The sequence below is a fragment of the Xiphophorus couchianus genome, chromosome 5 (assembly GCF_001444195.1).
Source record: "Xiphophorus couchianus chromosome 5, X_couchianus-1.0, whole genome shotgun sequence".
In the NCBI taxonomy this organism is placed as follows: domain Eukaryota; kingdom Metazoa; phylum Chordata; class Actinopteri; order Cyprinodontiformes; family Poeciliidae; genus Xiphophorus; species Xiphophorus couchianus.
In genome coordinates this window covers 21,547,781-21,574,954 of record NC_040232.1, presented here as the reverse complement: position 1 = coordinate 21,574,954, position 27,174 = coordinate 21,547,781, and the positions used below count along the sequence as shown (strand labels likewise).

The following is a 27,174-nucleotide window of genomic DNA, read 5'->3' as shown; positions in this document are numbered from 1 at the left end:
TAACACAAGAGCTCCAGGTCAGACTCTGCATGCCTCAGGTAGCATGCTCAAGGGTCAAACTCATGACCAAAAGAGTACGGCTGATTTGGAAGACTGGTCAGGAGAACGTCTCTTCTTTTTAAAAAGAACATGGCAACAAAACATTGGTTTGCCTAAATCATAGTTAAAAAACACCAATGTTCAATTTGCTCTGCGTCCAATGGACCTGAACAAGGACCTGGACAAAAACCTGGACAAGGACCTACCATCATCTCTTCTGCATATTCTCTAGCAAAATGTGAAGCAACCTGATGCTTGTCCATTTAATAAGACAATGATTCCAAACATATTGTGAAACTTAAGACTTACCAAATGACCTTCATTCACCCTTAGTTTATTCACACCAGGCCCGGACCAAAAGAGGACATTAGTTTTTCTCTGGTCGATCATTCTAAAACGGAGCAGGATGGTCTTGTTCATGTTCTGAAGACTCAGAACCAGAAACATGAAAAACAACACTGGAGATACGCACCTTCCTCATGGACTGAAATCTGAAATCCTCCTGAAGGCCTTTTCTCAGCTTCAACAGCTTCACATTTAACTGTCATCCACAGGAAAACTCTTTGTGTCACCTGAGGCAGACCACTTCATGGTGCAGCTCATTAAAGCGCAAGATGCAGTAAGACCAAACTTGAGTTCTTTGGTCGAGAACAACACTGCCTGCTGTGTTAGGAAATGACCCAAAATCAATCACCAAGGCAACAATGCAGCTTTTATAGAAGAATGACAGAAAGTCTTTGAAGTGACCGAGCCAGTGTCCAGACATCTATACTGCTGAGAATTCTGAGACCGAGGAGAATTTTAATGTTTGATTGCATAAGACAACATTTCATTTGTTTTTCATTATTTAAAGAAAACAAAAAAACACCTCACTGCATATTACTGTTGATGTCAATGTACTGTAAAGGTCCCACTAAATTACTGAAGGAATAAATATGGACCAAGGTTAAATGAACCATCAAATATTGTCTGTGTAATGAGTGCAAAAATGTTGATCTGTTATTTAAGAGCTTCCTCATTAACATGGGTAACATCAGTTCTAAAAGGTAAATTCACTAATCTGCTGATCAACACGCTGACCTCCACACCATCCATTCTGTATCATGGCTGTTTTAATAGAAATAGATGAGTGCGTTTCTGAGCAGGCTAGAAATAAGTCCGGAAAACATCTCTGCTGTTACGTTCGCCTGGAAGCTGCTGTGGGTGCCTGCTATGAACCACCAGTGGATATATTTAGGGACCAGAAGGTGCTCTCTCTGTTTGTGCGTGTGTGTATGTGTGTGAAAACAAAACATTATTTGAGAGTCCATGCTGCAGTTTTTGTTGACATGAAATGTGGCAAATTTGTATCTTCATCAGTTCCTGTTTCTGTATGAATCTGCTAGAGACCCACATTGACTGCTGAAGGCAGCAACTGCTCAGATTAGACAACACTGTGAAAAACAAATGTCCACTTTGCAGATTTCTTCTGTTCTTGTTTTCGTCCCACTTAAATGTTTCCTATTTATGAAGAGGAAAACCATCTATCAAAAACTACCATATGTGAAGAAGTTATTACCCACTAAACCCAGTAACAGGTGGTTCCATCCTTGTCAGGAACAGCTCTGTGATAACTGGTAATGAGTCTTTTTCATCACTGTGAAGGAATTTTGGCCCACTCAGCTTTGCAGAATTATTTTAATTCAGGCACATTGCAAATAGATCCATCATTTTCAACCTGTTTAAAGTCATGCCATAGCACCTCTATCAGCCTGCCAGCAATCTGGATTTTTACCGGGCCACCTTAATACTTTCTGTTTTTGCCGTTCAGGATTTTCTGGTGCAGAGCTGATGTCATGATTACAGGTCTTAAAGTAGTGCAGGAGCAGTCACTGACCACCACACTAGGTTAGTCCCAAAGCCTTAGAAATGGTTTAGTTACCATTTCCAGACTGACTTAGTTTCTTATCCGTTCTTAGATTTCTTTCAATCAGGGCATGATGTGTTGCCATTTCAGATGGCTTAGCCTACAAGATTAGGTCATGTTTTCAGAGTATTGTGCAAAGTTCGAGTCAAAGTTGTATTGATTCAGTAGCAGCGATGGACTTCTACAGTATGCATGATATGTGACCGCTGCAGCAAGCATGATAAAAATTTTCAACATGCCCAAAGAATTTTTGGCAGCCTGATTAAACCGTTTATGCTCCAGAGTTAGACGTGCAGCATGGCAATGGCAGAACGTATTATCCTATGACGCCAAGTCAGCCAAATATGTAAACGTGTGACATGGGTATTAGTGTTGATTCAAAGGTTAACATGCTAACAGACGGGGAGTTTATGTTATACTCTGAGCCTTGAAACTGGTGCTTTGTCAGCACCGCTGCTGGACCAATGGATAGAACCATTTTCACCAGGAGCTAGGGGCGGGCTCATGGTGATCAGCAGCCAATCAAAATGTTCCGAGTCCCACGTTTAAAACTCTGCAGCTTATGTTTAGTTCACTTGGCAAGACTTTGCAAAACTGAAACAAAACTTCAGACATGTTGGACTGTCTTAGATCCATATGGTAGCATACGGTGAGTTCCCCGAGGACAAACGAAAACACAGCTTGTTGAATGTGATGCATCAGAGAGCGAGGTGACGGAGACATGGGAGTAAATTCTGAATAAAGAAGACAAAACAACAGCCACGGCACACCAGAGAGTCCAGTGGACATCTGAGACGTTTTGCATCTTTTTTTTCTCTGATAAACATAGCCCACAAACTATCAGCATTGCTTATTCCCAGTCGGCCATGTTCGTTAACACTGAGCTCACGTTTGGTCTTCAGACTTTTTGCAAGATTTCCCATCTGACATCAGATGAATGTTGGTGACAAAAATCGGTTTGTGTGTGATGTGTTGCTGCGACCAAACCTGTTATATCTATGATGTTTTTATTGTCACGTGTAGGGTCTCTCAGGTTTTGAAAATAGGCCGACAATTCTAAAGTCTTGCCAAGTGATCCAGGAATTAGTTTGGTTTTTCATAGGTCAAATTTTAAACACAGCAACAGAGGGTAGGTAGGTCAATATGCAGGTTACAACTGATTATTTCCCCCTGAATCCATAAAAATGATCATTTATATAAATGTAATTTCCAACTCAGTTTAGCACTGTTAATTGTTTAATAACCATTGCTCTAAAAGCTGGGTTTAACGCCCAGATCAGGGATCATCTTATCAGGACTGTCAAGCATTCACAAGCACTGCCAGTTGCTCATAATGTTGAGATGTTTATAATGTGGCTGTGATGTGGATCTCTGGTTTTGGAAAAGTGGAACCAGTTAAGACCAGGACTGCTTAAGAACTGGAACTGGTAGAAAAACCAGAACAGCAGCCATTCGCCCCCTCAACACTGCTCCATCACCTACTACATTAATGGCTGCCTCTCCTTCTGCTGAGGCTCCAAGTGTGGTATTTTCCTCACCTTCTCCTCCATGCAGAAGCAAGCTAATAACACCACAATTATCATATGACTGACACAGGAAGACACAGAGGAATCTGTGTCAGCTGAACAGGAAACCCGTTTTTTTTTTTTTGGTTTTCAAACAGGAACTAAACTTGGCCCCAAAAGTGTTCAGCAAGTACAGTGGAAATGTGGAATGATTACGGTTTCAGAAAGGAACAGTTTCACAAGTTTACAAGCTCATGTTCATGTTGAACAAAAGGCGACAAAGCAACTAAACCCCAGGAAGAAAGCAGAGTAATGAGAAAGGCCTGCAGGGCACATTAATCGTGATTCTGCCGTCCTTAAGTACACAACAGTGAGAATAACAAGGAGAAGCTGCCCTCAGGCAACCACAGCATTAGTCTCTGCTTTTGGAAACATTACAGGCAGATTACACAAGATTTCACAGGGAAGCGGGTTGGAAAAGGAGCCTGCTGTTACATAACTAAAGAGCTGGGAGCGCTTCATTTTCACACAGACTCAGTCACTTTTTGAACATTAGAACCTGTTGGTGTTATTAGCTCATATCTTATGCTCGTCTGCCTTCAATAAATGTTTTTTTCCTCTTGTTTCAGTAAAACAACTCTTCTGGTTTTAAAAAAAAAGCAACATTTCTGGTATGCTTGATGTAGCTTGACATTGAACTGATGTAAGAGAACGCAGTAAATTATCAGCCACTACAGAGGATGTCAAATCAGCCAGGAAAAAAAAAAAACTGCATCTGATCAGTCTCACTGATAGTTATTCAAATTTATTTCATACAGTTGAATTAACCTTAATGGATAAAAATAAGGAAATCTTTATGAGCAAATCTAACAGTTTATTAAAGATATTCAGAAATGGAGCTGCACCTAATAATTATTTTGTAGTTGATTATGCCATCGATTATTCTGATGTTAATTATAAAAACATTGGCAGGTTCTGCAGGTTTTTCATTTAAACACTAAGACCTTTTTATATAATATTGGAAATTTATTTAAATATGCAAAGAAATAATTCAAATTCAAGAAAGTATTGAGATTTAAAGATCTGTTTGTTCTGAAATATTCCCACCAGACTGTCAGAGATGTACGGATGTTACAGTTGAGGAATTTCCTCAAAGATGTTGGGTGTCATTTTTATATTGAGGAGATGGTAGCTCTAGTAGGCAGCAGCTGAAAGAAAGTAATAAATTAACTTGCAATCTAACCTAGTTACTTTAAAATCAAGCAATTGGTAAAGCTACAAAACTACTCTTTTCAGGGGTTAACTAAGTTACCTTTTTAAGGTAACTATGCCACTAACTTGTATATGCAGACAAACAGATAAAATGTATGACCTTTTGCCTGATGATGGTGAGCTGAAGCAGCAGGCGAGGTGAGACGGGTCGATAATCTTCACACCTTGATTCAGAAAGTCAGTGCTGTGCGGCTCGTTAATGCTTAGATAAGTTTAGATACTGCTCTGATAACTCTAATCAGAGTTGGACAATAAATACATAACAACAAATACACCATAAATATCAATAGATTATACATCTGATAGAATTTTCAATATACAATATAAAGAATATTCATGTAAAGCAGGTCGAGAACCGCACAGCATTCTGGGGTTTGTTGGTAAAGCATATCGTGGAAGAAAGTCACATCTCTATCAGCGCTCTATAGAAGCGCAGCATGCCAGTAGCTAGTAGTTTAACTCTAATTAAAAAGGAGGCCTCATTCTTACCGTTATACGTGACGCGTGGTTTGGTTAAACACAAAACCAGGTGAAGATCCATTTCATCAGAGGACACATACTTGGAGCACACTGGACACTTGAACCCTGACAATAACAGAGAAGTAAATATAGCAACAGTGAATGATAGGTGGGAAGTGGAATGAGAAGAAACTGTGAAAAAACAGAATTAGAAATAAACTGATAAATGTGACAGTTCTTCCTGTGGATTTGAATGAGGTGTTTTTACATTTCCTTTCTAGTTTTCACATCTCAATTTGTCTGATGACTTCATGTTATGGTAAATAATAATAATAAAAAATGAATGTTAATGCTAAATGCACATGCGGACACCTTCACCCTTTTGTCTTTTCAACCTATAGAACTCTGAACTATAATGAGATCTTCAACCATAAAAATGTTTTATGGAAAACTAATAAAAACAGGTTGCTATTCCACATATTGCTTTGAAATGTAAACAATAATTGCAAACTGGAAAGGGAAAAGCTTTTAAATTATTACATACAATATAACATAAATACCCTACAAATATAATCAACATCAACATAATAAGAGCTGCCAGTCAGTGTTCATACAGCAACTGCTCTAATCAGTCATCATGCACAGCAGATCTCAGGAAACTATGAATTTCTATTATTAATAGAAGGGAAGAGCAATAAAGGAGGAGAGACTCATCCATCATTTATGAAGCTATTACCTGCATCAGCTATGTCTAAAGGAAATATGGAAAATTAAACCAAAACCTAACATGTTACAGACATTTCTGTTGCTCATCTGAGGGGGGAAAAACCAGAAATCACACATTTGACCCCGAGGTGTTTTATCTTTTGATCAGTTAAGCTAGGCGGCCACAGATTTCTTTGGCCATTTTGAAAATTTCTGCAGCATTAGTGCCGCAATTGTAACACGTATAGCTATGCACCACTGAAGAGCATTTACGCAACGGCAACTCCGATCGCTTGGCAATGACACAAGGCAACTTTTTGGTTTATAACTATAACTGGAACTTTATCCCTTTTCATTGACAGTTCTACAAACCAACAAAAAACATTCTGTCAATCGACCAGATGGTGGTCTGTTGACAAAATTCAATCATGGTGATGATGATGGTAGGAGTTTGTAGCGCAATCAGTGGGTTGCTGGTTCGATTCCCATACCGTCCACCTCTGTCATTGTGTCCTTTGGCAAGACGCTTCACGACGCTGCCAAAGGTGAAGTGAGGACCTGACAGACTGCCCAGGGCAGATGTGGCTACTATCCAGAAGCTTACACTAGTAATGCGTTTTTGAACATGCAAACACACAGAGCAGGGTAAGAAACACTGACAGCAGCTTTAAAATGATCCATCCACCCATTTTCTGTACACCCTTTTCCCCAGTGGGGTCAGGAGGGGTGCTGGTGCCTATAGCCCGAAGCTAACGTTTCGGGCAAGAGGCGGGGTCACCATGGACAGGTAGCCAGTCTGTTGCAGGGCAACACAGGGACAGACAGAGCAAACAACCATGCACACACACTCATACCTAGGAAGAATTTGGAGAGACCAATTTACCTGACAATCATGTGTTTGGACTGTGGGAGGAAGCAGGAGTACCTGGAGAGAACCCACGCATGCACAGGGAGAACATGCAAACTCCAGCTTTAAAATGATTCAGTTTATTTTTTTGCCATTATTTTAAGCTTATTTTAAGCTTTAAAATTATTCAGTTTAAATAAGCTTAAAATAATGGCACCCAGGTAAGATGCTGGCATCAAAACCATTGCACTGCTCACGTGTTGTACATTAAATTTTAGAGGGAGTGTGTGCTTGCAGAGGAACGTATGAACTGTAAAGAAGAAATAAAAGGTTCAGGGAGATTCACAGGCAAGAAGTCTCCTGTTCCAGGGATGTAACCAACACTGGATTTCACTCAGCATCTTAAATATGCTCTTTACCTTCAGAGTGATGCAAATCAGACAGAAATTTGTATGCATTGTGTGCAGGGCTTCCAAAAAAATAATAAAAAAAATCAGCTATCCTGCTGTTACTGATGGACTGAATAGATTAGGGCTACCAGCAGCGAGCTCTCTGCTGATTGTCCGACCTATTTAAGTAAATCACAACGAGCACAGACATGCACAGCAGTGTCTAACAAGATTTCCCAGCCATCTGCTAACAATCAGGAATGTTCTGAACATGGTAGGTGTGTTTATTTGAAAGCTTGCTGAGGTTGAACTGCAGCCCTGCACCACTTCTCCTTTAGGCTTCCTGATCACAGAGCTGTGTCCCCCCTGCCAGGCTGGGATGACTCATCCAGTCGACTGAATGGGACAGTCTCCAGAGGAAAACAGATCTGCCACGCGTCTCCATGCACGTCTATCGCAGGTCATACCTGCAGCTGGATCTAGTGGATTTGTCCTTGAGAAACTCACATTCAGGCTGGAATATGGTCATTAATGACGTTCCTATAATTCTTTAACCTGGGGCGATTTTAGTTTTTACTCCATTGCTACACTTCAACATAAAATAGTGCAGTGAATTGAGCTGAAGACCTAATAATAAAATGGTCTTATTAAGTCTTGGGGATTCCTTCTTTTTGACAGTTCTCTGACTTGTTAGTTTTGCTTTTAGAAAAAGCACAAACAAACACACATATATATATACATATATATATATATATACAGTATATATATATACACACACAAACTGATGCCTGGAATGGTCAAAAACTGGCAGAAGTCTTATTAAGCCTGTCATGATAAGTAATAGATCAATTAATTGCATTCATGAAAATGATCTTGACAACTTTCATTTGGACAACTATATCTAAAAAGATGCTTAATATTGTTAAAAAGTCAGGATTTTGAAAATTGTTGCGAGCATTTGAGTTAGTTAGTTAGCACATTTTATTTATTTCTTCATTTTCTTTTTACAAAAGTTCTAACTGGCATTTTGCCTTTTTTTTCCCTGTCTAAGCTGAATGATTAATATTTTTTTCAACAATTTTGGCAACAAAAAGAATCATAATACATTTTAATTAATGTTGTTTTGGTTGTTTGTTTACTTTTTATGGAAAACAAACCATAAACAGATATGGAGAAGGTTAGATGATGGACCAGAGCCAGTGTTGGATAGGTCTAAGTGCTGCACTGACACTAAGCAACAACAAGCCGAGTCCATCAGCAATCATCTTAACATTCAGTCAGAATAAAGCTAATCATGATGACTGACCACCACACCAAACAGAAGACTGATGCAATAACTGTGTGCTTGTTTACATTCAGAATTGTATTCAACTAAACTGATAACTACATACATTGTAGTAAATTAATTTGGTTGCAAAAGTATGCAACTTCGCAATACAAGAGAGGACAAAAGAATAAATAGAAGAAAGAATAAAAAGGTTCTGCTTTCTGCAAGCATGGGGCATAAAGTGAACAAACCGAAGGCTCCAGACTAGCTCTGCATAAACAGAGCTTCTTAGAGCGTTATCCAAAATGTCACATAGCAGCAATTGAAGAGCCAAACAGAAAGTGTTTCTGCATGAAAGTCTGGGAGAATTTAATAATATGTGACTGTATTCCTGATCTAGCAGCTCTTTGTTCTCTCAAAAGAGCAGACAGTCTGTTGATGAAAAGGCTACAAAATGTGAAACTGTCAGAAGGATTTTTTATAGACCAATGGCATGCATTGTTTCTTTTCTCATATCCCAAAGCAAAGTCACGCTCTTCCTGAAACTCAGAGTGTTTCTTTCCAAGCATGGTGGTTTCAACCCACGTTCCAAAATTGAAGAAGTCATTCGGATGAGACCAGAGACAACATCAAGTAAGGAGAAGTCTAGTTACCCAAAAACTCAGAGACTGGGATTCTAATAGGCAATGGATTCTTTACCCAGACGATGTGTTAAGAGCCAGAATTCCTGAACTCTTCTAGCTTTTATACAAGTCTTTATTCTCCTGATTGTCAGTCAAAAATTTATATTTATATTTAAGGGGTTTGGTACTCTTTTGCTCCAAAACAGACTCAAATCGTCAACTTAGACAATTTACTCTGTCATCTACTGCAAGGTCCTAGAAGATTCATGAGAGTTTTCCCAACAAGTCTACATGTGTTTTGTGGACTTAGAGAAGACGTTTGACCATCCCCCTTGGGGAGTCTTGTGGAGTATTAGGTACCAGATCCTTTGATATGGACTGTTAGGTCCTTGTGTGACCAGTGTCAGAGCTTGGGTTGCAATGTCAGCAGTAAGTCTGGCTCGTTTCTGGTGAGAGTTGGAGTCCGAAAAGGTTGCCCTTTGTCACCGAATCAGTTCATATAATTTATGGAAGAAATTCAAGGCATCCGAGGTGTTGATAGGAACTGATTTGGTGGCCTTAGGATCACATCTCTGCTATTTGCAGATGAAGTGGTTCTATTAGCTTCATCAGGTCGGCATCTCCACTTTTTGCTGGAGCAGTTCACAGCCGAGTGTTAAGTGGCCGGGATGAGGATCAGTGCCTCCAAATCTTGAGTCAGTCTTGAGCCAGAAAAGGGCAGAGTGCCTTCTCTGGATAGGAGAAAAGTCCTACATCTGCTGGAGGAGCTTAAGTATCTTGGGGACTTGTTTACAAATGAGGGGAAAATGGAGAGGGAGATTGATAGGCAGATTGTCTGTCGTGGTAAGGAGAGAGCTGAGTCAAGAGACAAAGCTCTCGATTTACCGGTTGATCGACATTCCTATCCTCCTATAAGGATAGGAATGGTTGCCTTTGGTCACCAAAGGCAACCAGCTGTAGTGACTTCTCATCCTTAGTTATAGGGTAAGAAGATCAGTCATCTGGAAGTGACTCGGCCACTGCTTCTCCACGTTGAGAGAAGCCAGTTCAGGTTCCCTCAGATGCCTCCCTAGTGAGGTGTTCGAGGCACATCCCACTGGAAGGAAACCCAGAGAGAGACCCAGGACATGCTGGAGGGTCCACATAGGATGGAAGACCTGAAGCCAAACCTCCATCTACCTACCAACTTTCTTTAAATAACCCTGGGAATGCCAAGGTGCTCCAAGACTAAAAGGGATTTAAAGTGTCTCCAGTGAGTTCTGGAAGTGTAGGAGAGACTCTAAAATAAACAACTTTCGGCTTAGTTCCATTTTCACCATGAGGGACCAGGGCAGCCGACATAGGTTGTAGACATGACAACAAGATAACGGTACTTCTTTTCCTGAGCAAGAGACTGATCTCGACCTGGAGGGGAAGTTGTTCTGTTTTAAGCCTGAGAACTGACCAATCGTATCACAGGATCTCCAGTCAGAACTGGAGAGGACAACCATATGAGCTGCCTCACGACTCAGCTGCAAACGCCTACAATGCAGACTGAAGATCTTGGCATGGAGAGCCCAATAGGTCAAATATGACTGTGAATTTGTGGGATACGTGAATGAAGTGAGTAAGCGGGATCATGGGGCGGGAGCATTTAGTTTTAAAGCATGACAAGACAACTGAACATGAAAAACTCCCAGCTGACAAAAATGATAATTTTTCTCCTTCAGTGCTTACAAACTTCACACTATTACCCAGACTTCCACCTGTTTATGACCGCTCAGCATTTAATCTGCAGCTTGGAGAGCATCCCAGGGCTCCATGTTTATTACCCACAGTCCTTTACTGTGGGTACTGCTGCAGCTCCTGAATCAGCACATCTTCCACTTCATGCTATTAAATGGGATTTATGAATTACTATCGTATTGATCAGTTCACTGACCATCCACACTGCATGGCAGCCCTTCATTCTATAACTCAGGGAAGTACACACAGACATCAGGAGGAGCTGAACGACTCCCGATCCTTTCTGTATGAACTTTAGTTTTCCACATGGCTAGGCAGAATCTCTGAGTGAAAAGTAGCTGGAGCAAGGAGCAGGCCACCTTCCTGGGCCAATTAAATCACCTCGTTTCTCTGCAGTCGGCCTGCAGTTTGGAAGAGCTCGACTCACAAAAAGATGGAAGACACTACCCTTTCTTCCTTTCTTTAATACAGTTGTATTAGGCTGTATTAAAACAGTTTTAAACAGATGCTTAATATAACCTGTATTAAACAGCTTTAAAATCAAGACCCAGTTACCTTTTTTTAAAATAATTTTATTACAAACAGAAGTCACACCCTTCAATTGCTACTTATTAAAATTTGACACAAAAGTAAAAAAAAAAAAAAAGCAAACAACACACAACGAAATTGGTTAATGGGCTAACTCCGAGTATGGGTCATACTTTCCTTCCCTGCAGTATTAATAAATATGTGTGGGTGTGATTTAATGCAAACCCACAAGTAATCTGCGAATACTTGAGACCACCTCTAGAAATGCTTAAAACTGCCTAATTCAACAATTCAAATATCAAATATTCCTTAATATGCATAAATATATTCCAAACCAAATACAGCCAATCAGTGCCAAGGAAAATAAATGGTGTTCCAGAATCGGCTCCTTTACAAAAGGCCAACCGATAGCAAGTCAAGCAGCACTGTTAATATGTATTTCGACTCTGTTACTTTTGAATGACACTCAAGAGGTGGTGTTTCAATGTTACGATCTTTCTCGTTTAAACGAGAACACATTTTGGTTTAAATGAAATATATATCCATTTATACTGAGTCTTATATTTCCTTAAAATGATAAGGTTTCTCGTTTTAACAACATACGGGTCCCTGAATTTATTTCTTTGATCTGCCTGTTAAACTCCTCCGTATTTGAACAATGCACCCTGTTATTGTTAACATTCAGAAATATATCAGTCCGATATAAACATTTTAACTTTGATTGGTTAAAACTGCTTAAATCAGCTGAAACAGAAGCTGAATGTCTGGCAAGATGTGAATTTATTTACCTTTCCAACAATCTGACAGTGAGAGGAGATCTGTCTACTATAGAGAAGGAAACTGCACAGAAAGTCAGTCCAAAATAACTGGTATTACCTTACTAATACTGTACCTTAGTACAGCAGAGGGTTACCGTGCTGATATTAGAGCAGACAATCATTCACATATAATTGATATTACTGGCACCTGCACTTCAGGGGGAAGTGTGAAAGAGTAAGTAGAATGTGGGGAGAGGTTTGAATAAATGTGCTCTCAGCCACATGAACAAGGCATGTCTACCTAATGTGGCCCAGACGCCTACCTGAGTCAGGATCTTTGTCTCCCCTCAGTAAATATTAGCATCATACACAAACACAGCACTGGGAGACTAAAATACACCTCCCGGTTAATGGAAAAACACATTCCAAAAAGTGGACCCAAAACATGACCTTCGTCACTGTTAAGCCCCAATTTAAAACAATGACGACAACAAGTTTGTCTTCTCATTTAGTGACGCAAGTTATTAAGAGAGGGACAGCATAAAATCAGTTACAAGACAAACTATTAAGCCCTGGAATACAGTAAGAACAGAGTATATCAAAGTAATTCCACTAACTTTAGTTTTTTTTAATTCTCATCAACTGAACTCAGTGTTAAAAAGATTCTGACTGGGGGTGCTCTGGTGGCGCAGGTTTAAAGCATAGCCCACATATGGAAACCTTAGTCCTTGATGCAGACATCACAGGTTCAATGACTGTTGTCACATGTCTTCATCTTCTCTCATTACCCACTTTCCTGTCAATTCACTATCAAATTAAGGCCACTAGAGCCAATAAACCCTTAAAAAAAATTCTGACTAACAATCTAGTTTTCCAGTATAAAAGTGTTCTGAAACACTGACATTTTCAACTGTATCATTTCTGTGCTTTAAATATTCCTCATAATAATAACCACTTATTTATATTTGCTGATGTCTCATGCAGATTTAAATCTTCACTAGTAAAGTAGTTCTGGCACTATGCACCTCGTTTAAGCTGCAAATAAGAGGCAAGCCTTCTAATCACGCCACTGTCTCCCAGATAAGGCCACAACTCCCACCTTCAGCTGCTGGAACACTAAAGGTGAACAGCAAAACATGAGGAAAAACTAAAAGCACTCATGTGACTGCATGAGATCATGTGACTTCTTTATTTGTGTGAATGCTGCAGAGGGCCCAGCATGGTCAGACCGAAGTCCAACCGTCACATAATTGCAGGACACTCGTTTTTGAACACACCCATCACGGTCCACAAGTTCCGCTACATTGGACCAGAACCAAGAGGGCTATTCAGTGTTGGTGTCAAACAATTGTACTTCCTTATGGCTTCGGACAATTGCGCCTCAAAACTATCAACTGGAAGTTGAATAGTCGGAGCTGGTTTCCGCATAACCAACCACGATTCTGACCAATCATATAATAGTTTTGCATGCAGATGGGGAAGACATGAGGCTGAGATCAAAATGACGTGATTTTCGTCATGCAACTTGGACACTGCAAACCGATTTGGGCAGTTTTGCTCGAACATGTAGTTCATGATTGCTCTTAAGACAGATGACCACAACTGATTGGACAAACTTTCCAACAGCATTGCAGAAGAGGTTCTCATTCAAAAACATAACAAATTCAACAGCTCAAATGTGGAACTTGTCTCTACCAAGCCTTTCCAGATGGCTGGATGCCACAGTGGGAGGAGAAAAGGTGCAATTTTGTAACTTTCAATTTAGGGAGCAAACTGGAAACAAATACGTAAGAAATGAGCCTTTGGTGTCCAGCTAAAGGCCCTTAGCAGGAGATACTAGGAAGTCAGGTTAAGCTGCCACAAGCTTATCTCATCAGGACAGATTGCAGCTAACTAACACTGACTTCACTATAGCTCATCATTCCCAACAGGCCTCACACTGACCTGCATGGCTTTTCCCAGGACACTGTTGATTCCTCACTCTGTTAGACACATAATGGCACCAAGAAACTTAATAGAATAAAGTTAACTTTAAAAATATGCATATATAAATCAGGCACTGTTTTACCTCCTCACTGGTTTTTAATAACTGCTCTGGCCTGGAGAGGGAAGAGACGGTCCCTTCTGCTAAAAATAATGATTCAAAACAGGAAATAGGACTGGTACCTCTCTAACAAAACAATGAAAAAAAATTACATCACAGAAAGAGTAGAATAATATTATTGATAGTATTTTTAATCAAATATAGTAAAAAAGAAATGTTCATCCTTCCCAATAATCAAAAGAAAAAACCTTTATCCATATCATAGTGATCAAATCTTCTACTTGGTGATCAGCTCTTTGTAATGATCGCCAAGTCTTGGTCTGGAATCAGCCAGGATCTCCAAGTACTACATCGTTATTAAGGTTATCAAATCGCGCTCTGTGTGACAAAACAATGGGTGAGATTTTTTTCTCAACCTGGACAATGCTTTTCTAAAGTTCTCAGGGGTCAGGGTCAGGGGTCATGGTTATTGAGACTGTAACATTAATAGTTGCAGCATAACTTCAAGTTATCACTGCACAAACACACAGATATTATAGATTGTGTGGATGATTCTTCCTGACTGCATCAGCCCAGAAATCCAAGAACACAAAGCACCATGCCAAGTTCAAATTACTCCAACACTTTCTCCAATATGGGCCTCCATGATCCATCAGTTTGCACAGGATAGAGTTGGAGCAAAGTCATAACTTTTTCATGATGAAGACTGAAACTTTACTAGATTCTGGTGTTTTACAAGTGAAAAAGCTTTGCTGCTTTATACAACTCGCAAATTAAAATGTTTATCAGGTTGTTGAAGTTTGATTGTTCTTGGTAATGTAGGCGGTTTGGAACAATACCATAACTGAATCACATGCTGAATGTTAAGTTAGATCAGTGGCTCCCAAAGTGTGGGGCGCGCCCCCTTGGGGAGCCGCAGTGAAATTGTTGGGGGGGTATGGATGAATGAAAAAAAAAAAACAGTAACATAAAAGTGTTTCACTGTAAAGATGGTTTATAGTGTGTTTTGTTGCGACCTGAAGTGTGAAATAAACTTCAGTGGAGTTTGAAAACAAAATATGTGTATAGGTTTATGTCTGGTTGAACGATGTGTGTACCCAGTTGATTTTTTTTTCTTTTCATGGGGGAATTTTATTGTAATCCATAGGGGGGCCCAGAAAATCCTTGGGAACAACTGGGGGGGCCCAGAAGAAAATCTTTGGGAACCACTTGGTTGGATGAAGAAAACTGACCAGATGCATATAAACCAAGGTGCACTGAGAGATTATACAGTTCAGAAAGACAGCTGTGTTTATAGAAGTGAGTGAAAGCTCAAGATTCTTAGAACGGTGTTTATTTCCACAGTAATTGGGCACACTGTATTCTTTATTCCTACTCAAAACAAGAACATGTTCTCATCTACAGACAGTAAGAAACACACAGCAGCACCTGCAGTTTTCTTTCTAAACTCCAACATTTACTGTGGAAACTGAAAAATGCCTACAGACTGATCTTTGCTGATAACTGAACTGAGTTTTGGTCATGTTCCACTTATTGCTTACTCATGGCCATGCTAAGAGGGCTAGTTGAGGCACAACGCAAAATAAAAGTATACTTTCCAAGAAGAATATGCCAACAGAATACAAAAAAAAATCCAACTGCTACATTGTTTTTGTGATCAAATCCCATTCACACAACTGTGGAATGAAACCTCTCTGTGGGCAAATAGCACTGCATATGCCAGGCCTGTAGGGGGCGGTGAAACTTTGTGTACATTTATATCCAGAGCTGTGTTTTTGTAACCCTTCTGAGGTTACACATGTGATCTTGCTTATGTAATCTATGTCTATGTTCAAACAGCAAGTGCTAATGCTCAATTCAGATTGAGAATTTTAGCAAAAAAATAGCTAAAATCCATTTTTTTTTTTTTGCATTTTTGTTCCTCCGTCATTCAGACTTGTGTGAAAGGTTTACGACCCCTCATGCGAGGAACAAAAACATTGATGTTACACATCAGCAAACTATTTATGGAAGTAATAATGGATGCCATCATCTGCAGATCGCTTTTAGATAATAAAAAGAAAGCATAATGACTAGCAATGGCCTTTTGAGGAGAACTGAAGTCTGGTGAATGTGTCGTCAGAACCAAGAGTAATGGGATTGTGATGTGATGTGCTTCACTGTCACAGTCTTCGTTCATAATTTCATAATTATATTTTCAGCCACTGCTTATGTCTTCTGGTCTCATGTCAGTGATGTAAAAGTTGGATAAATTGTCACATGACCATTCAAACTGCAGACGCTTTGAAAAGTATCGGATATATAACCAATTTAGTACCATATGGAAGTGGCACAGATTGGATTATTTTTCTGGGTGAAAAGATTAGTTTTGGTTATTCAGACTGCCACGATAAAGTTGAATATGGGTCAAAATTGAGCAAACAAAATCTGATTTGGGTGGAATTGCCTGCTGTATGAATGTAACTTGTGTCTTATTGTGTGTCTTGTGTCTTTGTCTTTGTACACAAAGACACAGGCTACAAATTACTAATATTGAGCAATATTAATTTGCTCAATATTCCACAATGAGCAAATTTTGCTTTAATAACAGAATAATAACTACCTTAATAATCTGAAGTGGCGCAGCAGTACAAACAGAAAGTAGAGGTCCGCCATTGTTATTATGCTATGTGCAAGTGAAAATCGGGTAAGCCCAATATGACGTAACTGACATGACTGTTTCCAGGTGTTTTTGGTTTGCATACGGACACGATTCACGTGAAGTTTCTAAAAAAGTCCAACATAGAGCCTCTTGTCAATTGTTTGTGGATCCGGCCAAAACATTATTGTCCTCTTGCTCACATGTTGTGAACACAGAGCTTGGGGCTGTAGAGTCTGAAAAGGACTCCTTGGGTTCTTTTAAAGTTCTCTGAACCTTGAACAGTTGGATCCCGAGCCTGAATTTGTAAGGAATCTTCACTCCTTGTTCTCTTGGCAGCTGTCCTAAACGCTTTTGGCTTGTGGATAATCTCATTTGTTTGGAAATGGCCTTATGAGGTCGAGGAGAAGCAACAATTGCTTGTGTAAGGTCATTGGTGATTTCTTTCCTTCTTGGGATTGTGCTAACACACACAGCTGAACAATCGGCAAATGGCCAAATCTGCTTTTGAGTCGCACGTTGATCGAATGCTGCTTACCTGAATTCCTCTGAACGCAGCAAAGCTTGCCTATTTGCACAACGCTTTTTCTTTTTAGTTTGGCCTGTTTATTGAAACAAATGATGACATAATGTAATATGTTATTCATTATGTAAGGGAAAAGGTGATTATATCATAATATCTGTATACTCAGGGGTAAATGTCTTTATAGCCATTTTAGAATAAATTATTTATTAAATTTATTTAAATTATTTATTTAAATTTATTTTAGAATACATTTTGAAACGTGTTCATCAGGTGCTCCTTGAGTGGTTTTTAAATAAGATCCTTTATTCTTACTGGACATAAAGAGATAAATCTGCAAACATGTTTAACTGCATGAGTGTACATCACTGATTTAGTCATAAAACCTTTTATAGAAGACCGAAACTTAGCAGGTTATGTTAATTATTGAGCTCTCAGCTGCTGAGTCATGCCCAACCTGTTTGGTTTGTTGGATACGGCCAGTGCAAACCAAAAGATGGAAAGAGATACTAAAAAGAATTTAAAAAAAACTTTGCCCTGGTGTGACAGGGTACTGAGAAACCTCTGACTGAATGCATGCCTATTTAAATGTGCAGGACATTCAAAGGTGTTGCTCATATCAAAGGTCACACACCCACACATGCGCGCACACGCACCCACACACACGCACCTGAAGCCTGAGTTTAAGGTCCACTTAAACTCATGTCCTTCCTGATCAGCTCTGTCTCTAAACTAAACATTTCTCTTACCACAGTATGACTGAAAGTAAGGCTCACTGAATCAATAAAACCACCAAAGAATGAATTTGGGTTTCATTTTTCTTTTTTTTTTTTTACATGTGAAAATAAATGTTGAAACATTAAAACAGAACTGAAGTTAGGCTCCATCTGATTCTCACTGACAGCAAAACTTGCAACCTTTCACATTCGGTCCTGTTACAACCACAAACGTTAATGTCCTTTACTGGGTGAAAAAAGATCAACACGAAGCCTACAGCTGTGAGGTGGAAGGAAAATGGTTCATTGCCTTAATATATTTTTGGTTTTTTTTATGTAGACAAACAAAACATGATTTTATTCTCAGGCCCTTTGTACTCTGATGTCCTAACAGAATATCCAGTCATTTAACTTTCTTCACTCAGCTGTTATGTCTCTGGAGATCAAGGAACACCGCGGGGAGAAAGTTGTGGAGAAGTTAAAAGCAGCATTAAGTTCTAAAACTTTGAACATCTCCCAGAGCTCTGATCAATCCATCATCTGAACGTGGAAACGTTATAAAACACTGGAGCAAGTTGGTTTACAAATAGATAATCAAGTCTCCTGGTGGTACTAACCTACAGGTTGTCAGATCATCGCTCTGCAATAAACTTACAACCTCCTGCAATGTATACTTCACATCATACCAGTCCACATAGTGAGAGCCTTTCAGAGCATGCAGCTCGGATTGCAGAACTAAGGGGGAGGAGCTTACAATTCCTTTACTTGTTTTTGCTCTGGGTTGATCCTCACAGGCAGTCCAAACACTATGCGTGTTCTAAACGCAAGCAAGGTTGTAGGATGATGTTCTCAGCTCATTATTAGCAAGCTAGCTAGTGACTAAGTCATCAGTATGTTCATATATTGAATCCCTGCTGTTCTAATACTGAATTCAGTATGAGTTGGTGAACGTGGAGTCTATTCTTTAAAAAAAAAAAAACAAAGGCAAATTCTTCTTTTCGTTTCTACGCTCGAATTTAATGCAATCTCCATTTAACCTGTTTTACATTTTGACATGAAAGAAAGAGGTTTCATGTTAAAATGAAGTCCTAAGGGTGCCTTGACACAGATACGAGCTCTTCTCCTTTTTTTTGTTTTTGTTTGAAAAAAACAAAAGCAAAATACTCTCCACATTTAAACATCCAAACTAAATGCGGTGTCAGAACAACAGGGATTAATTTTTATTTTGGTGTGGCAATACATGAACATATTTTTACTGTGGCTGGACTGATTCTGCTCTTCCCTTCAGCGTCTTGCCACACTGTCTCTGCTGGTGAGAGCAGACCAGGAATTGTAACTTTGTGCCGACCAATAGAAATGCTCACACTTGCTCCACACTAACCAATAGAAATGCTGTTGGTGCTAAAAAAAAGAAAAGTAAAATAACATAAAAAAAAATATTTTTGTTTATTCAGACAAATAAAAATGCACCTTCGCCTCATCCTTTGGAGGAAGCCCCACCCCCAGAAATGTGGGGCAGAAGAATGTGAATATAATGAAATTTGTAAAAAAAAAAAAAAAAATGCATTCTTTCAGATTAAAAAGAAAAAAAGTTAAATCTGAAAAATATTTGAAAAAAAATTTAATCTCAAAGTGCAGAAAACTACATTAACGTATGTTCAGGTATACACATTATAAATTACTCTCAGAATTTGTTTTTACTTGAGATGTTTCTCAAAGTTTTAGTTTTGAAATACCGTATTTTCCGCACTATAAGGCGCACCGCATTATAAGGCGCATAGAATATTTGCTAGTAGAGGCCGGGGTTACGTTATGCATCCATTAGATGGAACTGCGCTAAAGGGAATGTCAACAAAACAGTCAGATAGGTCAGTCAAACTTTATTAATAGATTACAAACCAGCGTTCTGAAAACTCCGTTGACTCCCAAAATGAACAGCTGTTGCTTCCTCCACTTCTGCACCATTGATTCGTTCATGTTAAATTCTCTTGCTGCTGCTCTATTCCCGTGTTCTACTGCGTGACTGATCGCCTTGAGCTTAAACTCTGTGTCGTAAGCGTGTCTCTTAATAGGAGCCATTTTGAGGTCTTTACACAAAACCCAGCGTGCACTGCGCGCTTCTTCCTCTACTGGGGAAAATGAAGTCGGCGGCTGCTTACCGTAGTTGCGAGACCTGTTGTGACTCAATATTGGTCCATATATAAGGCGCACCGGATTATAAGGGGCACTGTCGACTTTTGAGAAAATTGAAGGTTTTTAGGTGCGCCTCATAGTGCGGAAAATACGGTAATTATTTTTCACATTAAAATTTTTTTAATTTAGTTTTTGCTTGCAATATTATTGGAAGAAATTTCTCACCCCAGTACCGAAGTCTGTCCACAGAGAATAGACTTTAAAATACTTCGTTAGTTTAGAAATCACTGAACGGTTTAGTGCCACAATACATTAAAGATGTACTGTTGTTTCAACCTTCCTCTGCATCCCAAACATGGAGAAGTTAGCATTCAGTTTTAATGCTCAACTATTCTCAAACAAACTTCCAGAAAACTACTAAACTATAAACACTGAGATCCTCTAAACAAAGGGTAAAAAATGTTTAGTCGACTTTGATTATTAACAGACATCATTACAAATCATATCCAGATATTTTCTCACATACAGGGAACAGTTACTTAAAATATTTCACCTCAAATAAATTTTTTCTTTGATCATCAACAAGATGTATCCTTAGCACTACAGAAATATGGTGCCACCGGTGCAGAGCTTGCTCAAGCTTGGCAGGAGGACCGTCTTTCCTGTGGTCTGAATATCTGGGAAAACTTTTTTCTGACGGACAAAAGACAGAGCTTGAATCTAGGAAGACTATGTACACACCAGAAGCAGTGAAGGAGACAGCTGCCATGACTCCTGTGTGGCCCCAGCTGTGAAGCATCCACATAAAATCCATGTGTGGCCCTCTTCATAATCCAGGTTGGCGATTATGTGTGGGTTGTTCAGCATGATGCATGCTGGGGTTCAAGAATCAAAATGCTATGGACCTGTGGCACTCCTCAGATCTGGACCACACTGAGAATCTGTGGTCAGGTGGAGGAACAGGTCAACTCCGAGCACTGACAGGACAACAGCTGCAGTTACAACCATTAGAGGTGACCGACTGCGGTTTCCTGGCCAATTGGCCAATTCTGATTTTGTTTGGTCCGAAAAGTTACTAAATATAGCGACAAAGTTCATAAGTAGACAACAACAGGGGTAACCTTTAACAGCACACACATGCATATGTGACCTGGTGGGCGGGTCTGTCAGTCAGCGCTCTCTCTCACAGCAGAGAAAGAGGAGACAGAGGCTGATTTTCAGATCTTTTAGGAACCAGATAAAACCTGGACTAAACAGTTGAACAGTCAGGGGAGCAGCACAGCGCCGTGTCCTCCTTCTGCTCACAGCCAAACACTGGGCGCCCCATCCTGGTCATTCAGACATTTGTTATGTATTAAATGTTATGATAACCTGAAACTTTCTCATCTCTTTTTTTTTTTATTCCTCTAGGTTTGAGTAAACGTTTTGGGATGTTTGGTTCTTTTGGAGAACATTTCTGAAGTTTCACTGATATCACTGTAGTAAGCCTCCAACACATCCTGCCTGTTGGAAGAGCCTCCAATGCTCATAGGTTCACTTAAGAACAAAAAATACTTAGAATATGACATTACATAATTCCTAACTGTACAGATGTTTACTTGTAAAGTTGTTGTTGAGTTTCTACAACAATTACAGACTACGGTATTTTCTGAAGTCCCTCATCATTATTTGTCATTCTGACGGGCTCAATTAAGGTAATTATTTTTGGAATATGAACTGAATAGAAGCCTTTAAACTGTAATGGTCTAGAAAACGCTTTAAAATTAGCTTTTTTTTATTCTACAGATTAAAACAAAGAAGAAAAACTTTAAACATACATTTCTAAAGGCAGCAGAATCTGGTTTAAAATAAGGTGGCTTCAGTTTGCAGGTCTGGTAAAGAAAGGCTTTTGTTTGGGCAGAACTTTAGTCTTAATTTTGGAAACACAGAACCGAACGGAACTTGGACCTCGGATAATATGGAGTGAAAATAGTGTCAAAAAGATTTGTGTGTGCGTAAAAAGATTTGTGCGTGCGTAACAGGATTTGTGCGTGCGTAAAAAGATTTGTGCGTGCGTAAAAAGATTTGTGCGTGCGTAACAGGATTTGTAAACCTTAAAAATAAAATACATGTTGAAAAAGTACACACAAATCACCTGGTACGCACACACAAAACTGCAGTTACACACAAATCCGGTTACGAGTGCACAACTATTTTTGAGACTCATTTCACGCCTCGGTGGAAGCTCCAAGATTTGTGTGTAGATGGTGCGTTTACATGCTAGTAAAAGCTGGGACATCTGAGTTTTCTTCGGAACTGTTTCTTTTTTCCACAGTTCAATACATATTTCTCTCTTTACTTGTCTCGTGGCTTAGACATATTTTTGTGAGAGAAAAATACATATGTCATTACACCCACGTCTACTTTTTAATACTATAAGATTGTTTATATATGAATCCGCATTTGGGACCTATTCAACTGTAATTACTTGGGTAAAAAATTCAACCACTAGGTGGCGGAAGTTTATTCCGCTCTGACTGGGAAAAGCCTTCATTCAAACTGAGAGAAGAAACAAGAGAATGGCGGGTCAGCCGAGTGATCATGTTCGTGGTTTACCGTCCGAAGTTAGTGGATGTTAAAATTTGCACGTTTTCCTGACCGTTGTAATGCGTATTTTTTAGATTATTTCAGATTACGTTTTACGTTTCAAGTAGTTCGACCCAAAGTTCTCGCCCTTCTATAGCAATAGCTCATGTCTACGTTAGCTAAGCTACTATTAGTCCTCGATTAGCATCGGTCCAGTTTAAAACAGTATCTTCCTGGCCCATTACAGCCATGTCTACGTTTATCACCATGCTCAGCTAGTTTTATGATGCCGACAATAATGTAGGCTTAGGTGACGTCTTTTATTATTTGAAGGATTCATCCCAGTTCTCCTCACTAATTGTAGTTTTTGATTTAAATTTTTTTTTAGTTCTGCTACAGACTTATGTTTCGTCTATCACCTGTATATTTTATATCTTACTGTAATCACTTAAGATTTACTCTTCTCTACATTTCTTCCTGGAATATGATGGTCATTGCTTTCGTACCAGAAATAAATACGTAGAACATCTCTTAACAAATGTACAAATGTATTCTATGCCATACATATACATCTGCACCGTTTTTTTATATTAGTTTCATGCAGATCATCAATATTTCAAATTTTGAAAATATAACCTCATCCAACACTGAAGCCTTTGTAAGCAGCTGAATATAAGTGCAGTAACTCGGCTGAATCTTTAAAATATTAATATTTCTGTTACTTCATTATGAGCAAACCACATTTCTCATTACTTCCATGTGATGACTTACATTTTTGGACAGATAATATGTTAAGTTGTGCTTCACATTAACTAAATTGTAATTGTAGCCATCTAGTGAAATTATATTTCTATTGTCCCCAAAAAGTGCTAATAATGTATGTGTTTTCCACATTTCAGTCAGTGTTAAATTTTTCACTTTATAAATTGCATAGTTGAAAAAGGACATATACAAATTAAATATGGAATATTTTATTAATTATCTGCCAGATAATTAATAAAATATAATTATAATAAATTATAATAAAAGACGTCACCTAAGCCTACATTATTGTCGGCATCATAAAAATAGCTGAGCATGGTGATAAACGTAGACATGGCTGTAATGGGCCAGGAAGATACTGTTTTAAACTGGACCGATGCTAATCGAGGACTAATAGTAGCTTAGCTAACGTAGACATGAGCTATTGCTATAGAAGGGCGAGAACTTTGGGTCGAACTACTTGAAACGTAAAACGTAATCTGAAATAATCTAAAAAATACGCACGCACAAATCTTTTTACACACGCACAAATCTTTTTACACACGCACAAATCTTTTTACGCACGCACAAATCGTTTTACACACGCACAAATCCTGTTACGCACGCACAAATCTTTTTACGCACGCACAAATCCTGTTACGCACGCACAAATCATTTTACGCACACACAAATCTTTTTGACACTATTTTCACTCCATAGGATAAGAACCTGGACAAGCCTAGCTGTGTAAAATGATCTGCGGGACACTTGTTGGGTGTCCTCCTCTGTGGACATGTAAATTAAACTACACCTGACCGAACCGCTCGGCCTGTAAACAGAGTCACCGCAGGTCACTGAGCGGTCAACAGAGCACACCACCTACCTCCGAACAGGTGAGGCGACAGGTGAGCGGGTAATGATCCTATAACCAGCCGATGACCATCGTTCCCTCTTCGGTCCCTGTCCGCCGCCTCCTCCGGGCTGCTGCCACCGGACTCCGGTGAGCTGTAGACGCCGCCGCTGCTCGGTATGCTGATGCCGGACTGAGCTCTGGCGACGGGACCCCCGGCGACCCCCGCGGACCTGGGCCTGGCTCCGTGTGGGTGACCGGAGTTGGACGCGGCTCCACTGGCTCTGGACACGCCGTGTGCGCGGTACCGTCCCCCCGCCCCCGCTGCGGCGGTCCTGCCGCCGCTGCTGGAAGTAGAGGACGGAAGGTCCGAGCCGGAGTAGGCTCTGGTTCGTCCGTTAGCGGCAGAGTTGGGCGAGGGGCTGCTCTGCTTCGCCCCCATGTTAACCTCCGCTGTTTGGCTGTGATATTTAAAGAGGCAGTCTACGAGCCGCAGCGGGACAGTGCGCCAGATTTCCGCCCGGGACAGATATCTATACCGGGACAAAGGTGTTGGAAGAAAACAAAAGAAACAAACTGTCCGTTGCTAAGATCCCATCAGCCAGGGAGAAGTTCGATCAGCCATCCGTTACTCCAGCTGGTGATGCGTGGGAAAGTTTAGACGCCGTGACCATTGTTGCTCTCGTGCTGCAGGTACCGTGAGTCCCCTCCTGGTCTGAGCTGGCCAAGCGCTCCTCACTGCCCGCTGCAGCATCGCACTTGAGCGGCCGGCTCCTCGCAGCTCGCCCCCCGGCAGCACATTGCTGCCCAGGAGGAAGTGATGGAGGAGAAAGTCTGAAGCAAACCGTTTCTCAGCGGCACCAAGGAGACTTGTGCTGACAAAGCTCGAGGTACTCACGTCAACGTCCGTCGAGACACTTCAAAATAAATGCAATGTCACATTATGTTACAGGTTATGGACAAATAGTTGTTAAATTACCAGGGCTTTGGGTGTAAAACCAAGACAATGTGACATTTGTTCTATTTCATATGAAAACCTCTGAAACTTTGTTTAACCACATTTTGGTTGAGTTTTAGTTTTCAGTCCTCTTGGTTCACTTTCAATAAGGTAGAGAATCTGATAAAGTTCAGTCGTCCCGGTAAGATCTTCAGGAATTCTTTCATTAACATCCCTTAGATACAGCTATACAGATACATAAAATAAATTAAAATATTAATAATAATAAAAAACATGTATTTCTATAACTCCATCACCAGGTGAAACACATTATATAGACTATTACACAAAGAATAAGGAATTTTATACCTTTATTTTTCTTGTGATGATTTTTCTGCTAACAGCTAATGAAAACAGGGCATTTAAAATGAGAGTTTTGAATCAGATAAGTAAAACTATTTTAAAAAACAGAAATGTGGGCTTAGTGAAAAGCATGTTTAAGACCTGCTTATAGGTTGTTATTTTAAAAAGGTACTTTTAATTTATCAAACGAGACTCATCAGGGTGTCAACAATTTGAGAGATTTGAGGAACATTTGTAAAATGGAAAATTTCAAAGAAGAAAGACCAAAAGGTTGTTCAACAAACCACATACCTAACTGTGTGTAGGTTATTAGTTTTCACATTTTTTCCTCAAACAAATTAGTTTGTTGTTACTTACATTTTACAGGATATCAATTTTTTAAGATTAAATGATGAAGAGGCCAAGTTTTCTTTTAAAGAGTTCAACATGTTCTGAAACAATGAAATCGATCCATACATACATCCATACACTCATCCATCATCTGAGCACATGTAAGGTTTGGTCTTAGTCCGATTCTGACTTGTGATTGGCTGGGAAACAAATGTGTTTCATCAAAAAGAAGACGCTAAAATAACCTCCTTTGGGTAAGGTATTGATTGCTCATAACTGATAAACAATCCCCACCTTTTAAAAATCTCGACAATCTATTTAATTCGGGGTGAATTTTCATCTGTCCATACAAAAGAATAAGCAGGACTTTTTCCTATTAAATAGTAAATGTCATGCTTTTATTTTGAAAAGCACGAGGGATTGTGTTATGTAGAATAGTGTATATTTCTGGTTACTTGATTGCTAAGGACAAACACGTCTGATGACGTAAGCACAGCAACGTCAATAACAGGCAGTCTATGCATGAACTGCTTTCAGTTGTGTTTAGTGTTCACCTGCAGCTCACGAGGACACGTGGTTGAGTGTGATTTACACTCCTAACTCAACCTTTTTATTTATGCATGCTTTTCAAGCTCAAACCTGTTCCTACAGGATGGCAGTGAACTGCATTCTGTTCTGGCACCGTGACACCCATTCCATCATCCTGATCATGCACCACACAACACTCCAATAGGGTCTTGACAGGGTAGGAGTCAGTTCGCCCTGGGTTGTCAGTTCGATCTCTGCTCCGTCTGCCTCACTGGTTGTGTCCTTGGACAAGACCCTTCAATCCACCTTGGCTGCTGCTGGTGGTCAGAGGGCCCGGTGGTGCCAGTGTATGGCAGTCTCACCTGCCTCAGGGCAGCTGTAGCTCACCACCATCGGTGTGAGTAACTGTAATTCACACCGATGGTGTGAATCAGCTTTACTTAGACCTCTGGTCTTCATAAAGCTACACACTACAGGGTATTTACCTTTTGTGGTGTGGGTGGTAAGCAGATGGACGCTAACACTCATCCAGGTTCTGGTGCTGCTGGAGGTTACGTCCTGTTAAAGGGAAGTTTTCCTTTCTGCTGTCACTCCATGTATGAGCGATTGCTGTAAAGTCAGCGAAACAATGCAATCGATTGTCCACTGTCGCTACATACTCATGTAGGAGGACGGATTGCTGCAAGTCAGTGTCCCAATGCAATCTGCTGAGTTTTTTTTAGATAGAAATCAGTTTCACAAATTTGAATAATAAACTAATCTTGACTTCATTGTATAATGCTT

General features: G+C 39.8%; 1 protein-coding gene across 1 annotated transcript in view; it reads right to left on the bottom strand.

Moving 5' to 3' along the window:
• znrf2b (zinc and ring finger 2b) overlaps window positions 1-25,121 on the bottom strand; it is a 30,612-nt gene extending 5,491 nt beyond the window's left edge. The window contains exons 1-2 of the mRNA XM_028017130.1: window positions 24,267-25,121; window positions 5,212-5,307 (exon numbers count right to left, since the gene is read on the bottom strand). Coding sequence (XP_027872931.1) covers window positions 5,212-5,307; window positions 24,267-24,675 — 505 coding nt within the window. The 5' untranslated portion in view covers window positions 24,676-25,121. The remainder of the gene's footprint in view (window positions 1-5,211; window positions 5,308-24,266) is intronic.
• Window positions 25,122-27,174: the final 2,053 nt, after the last annotated feature.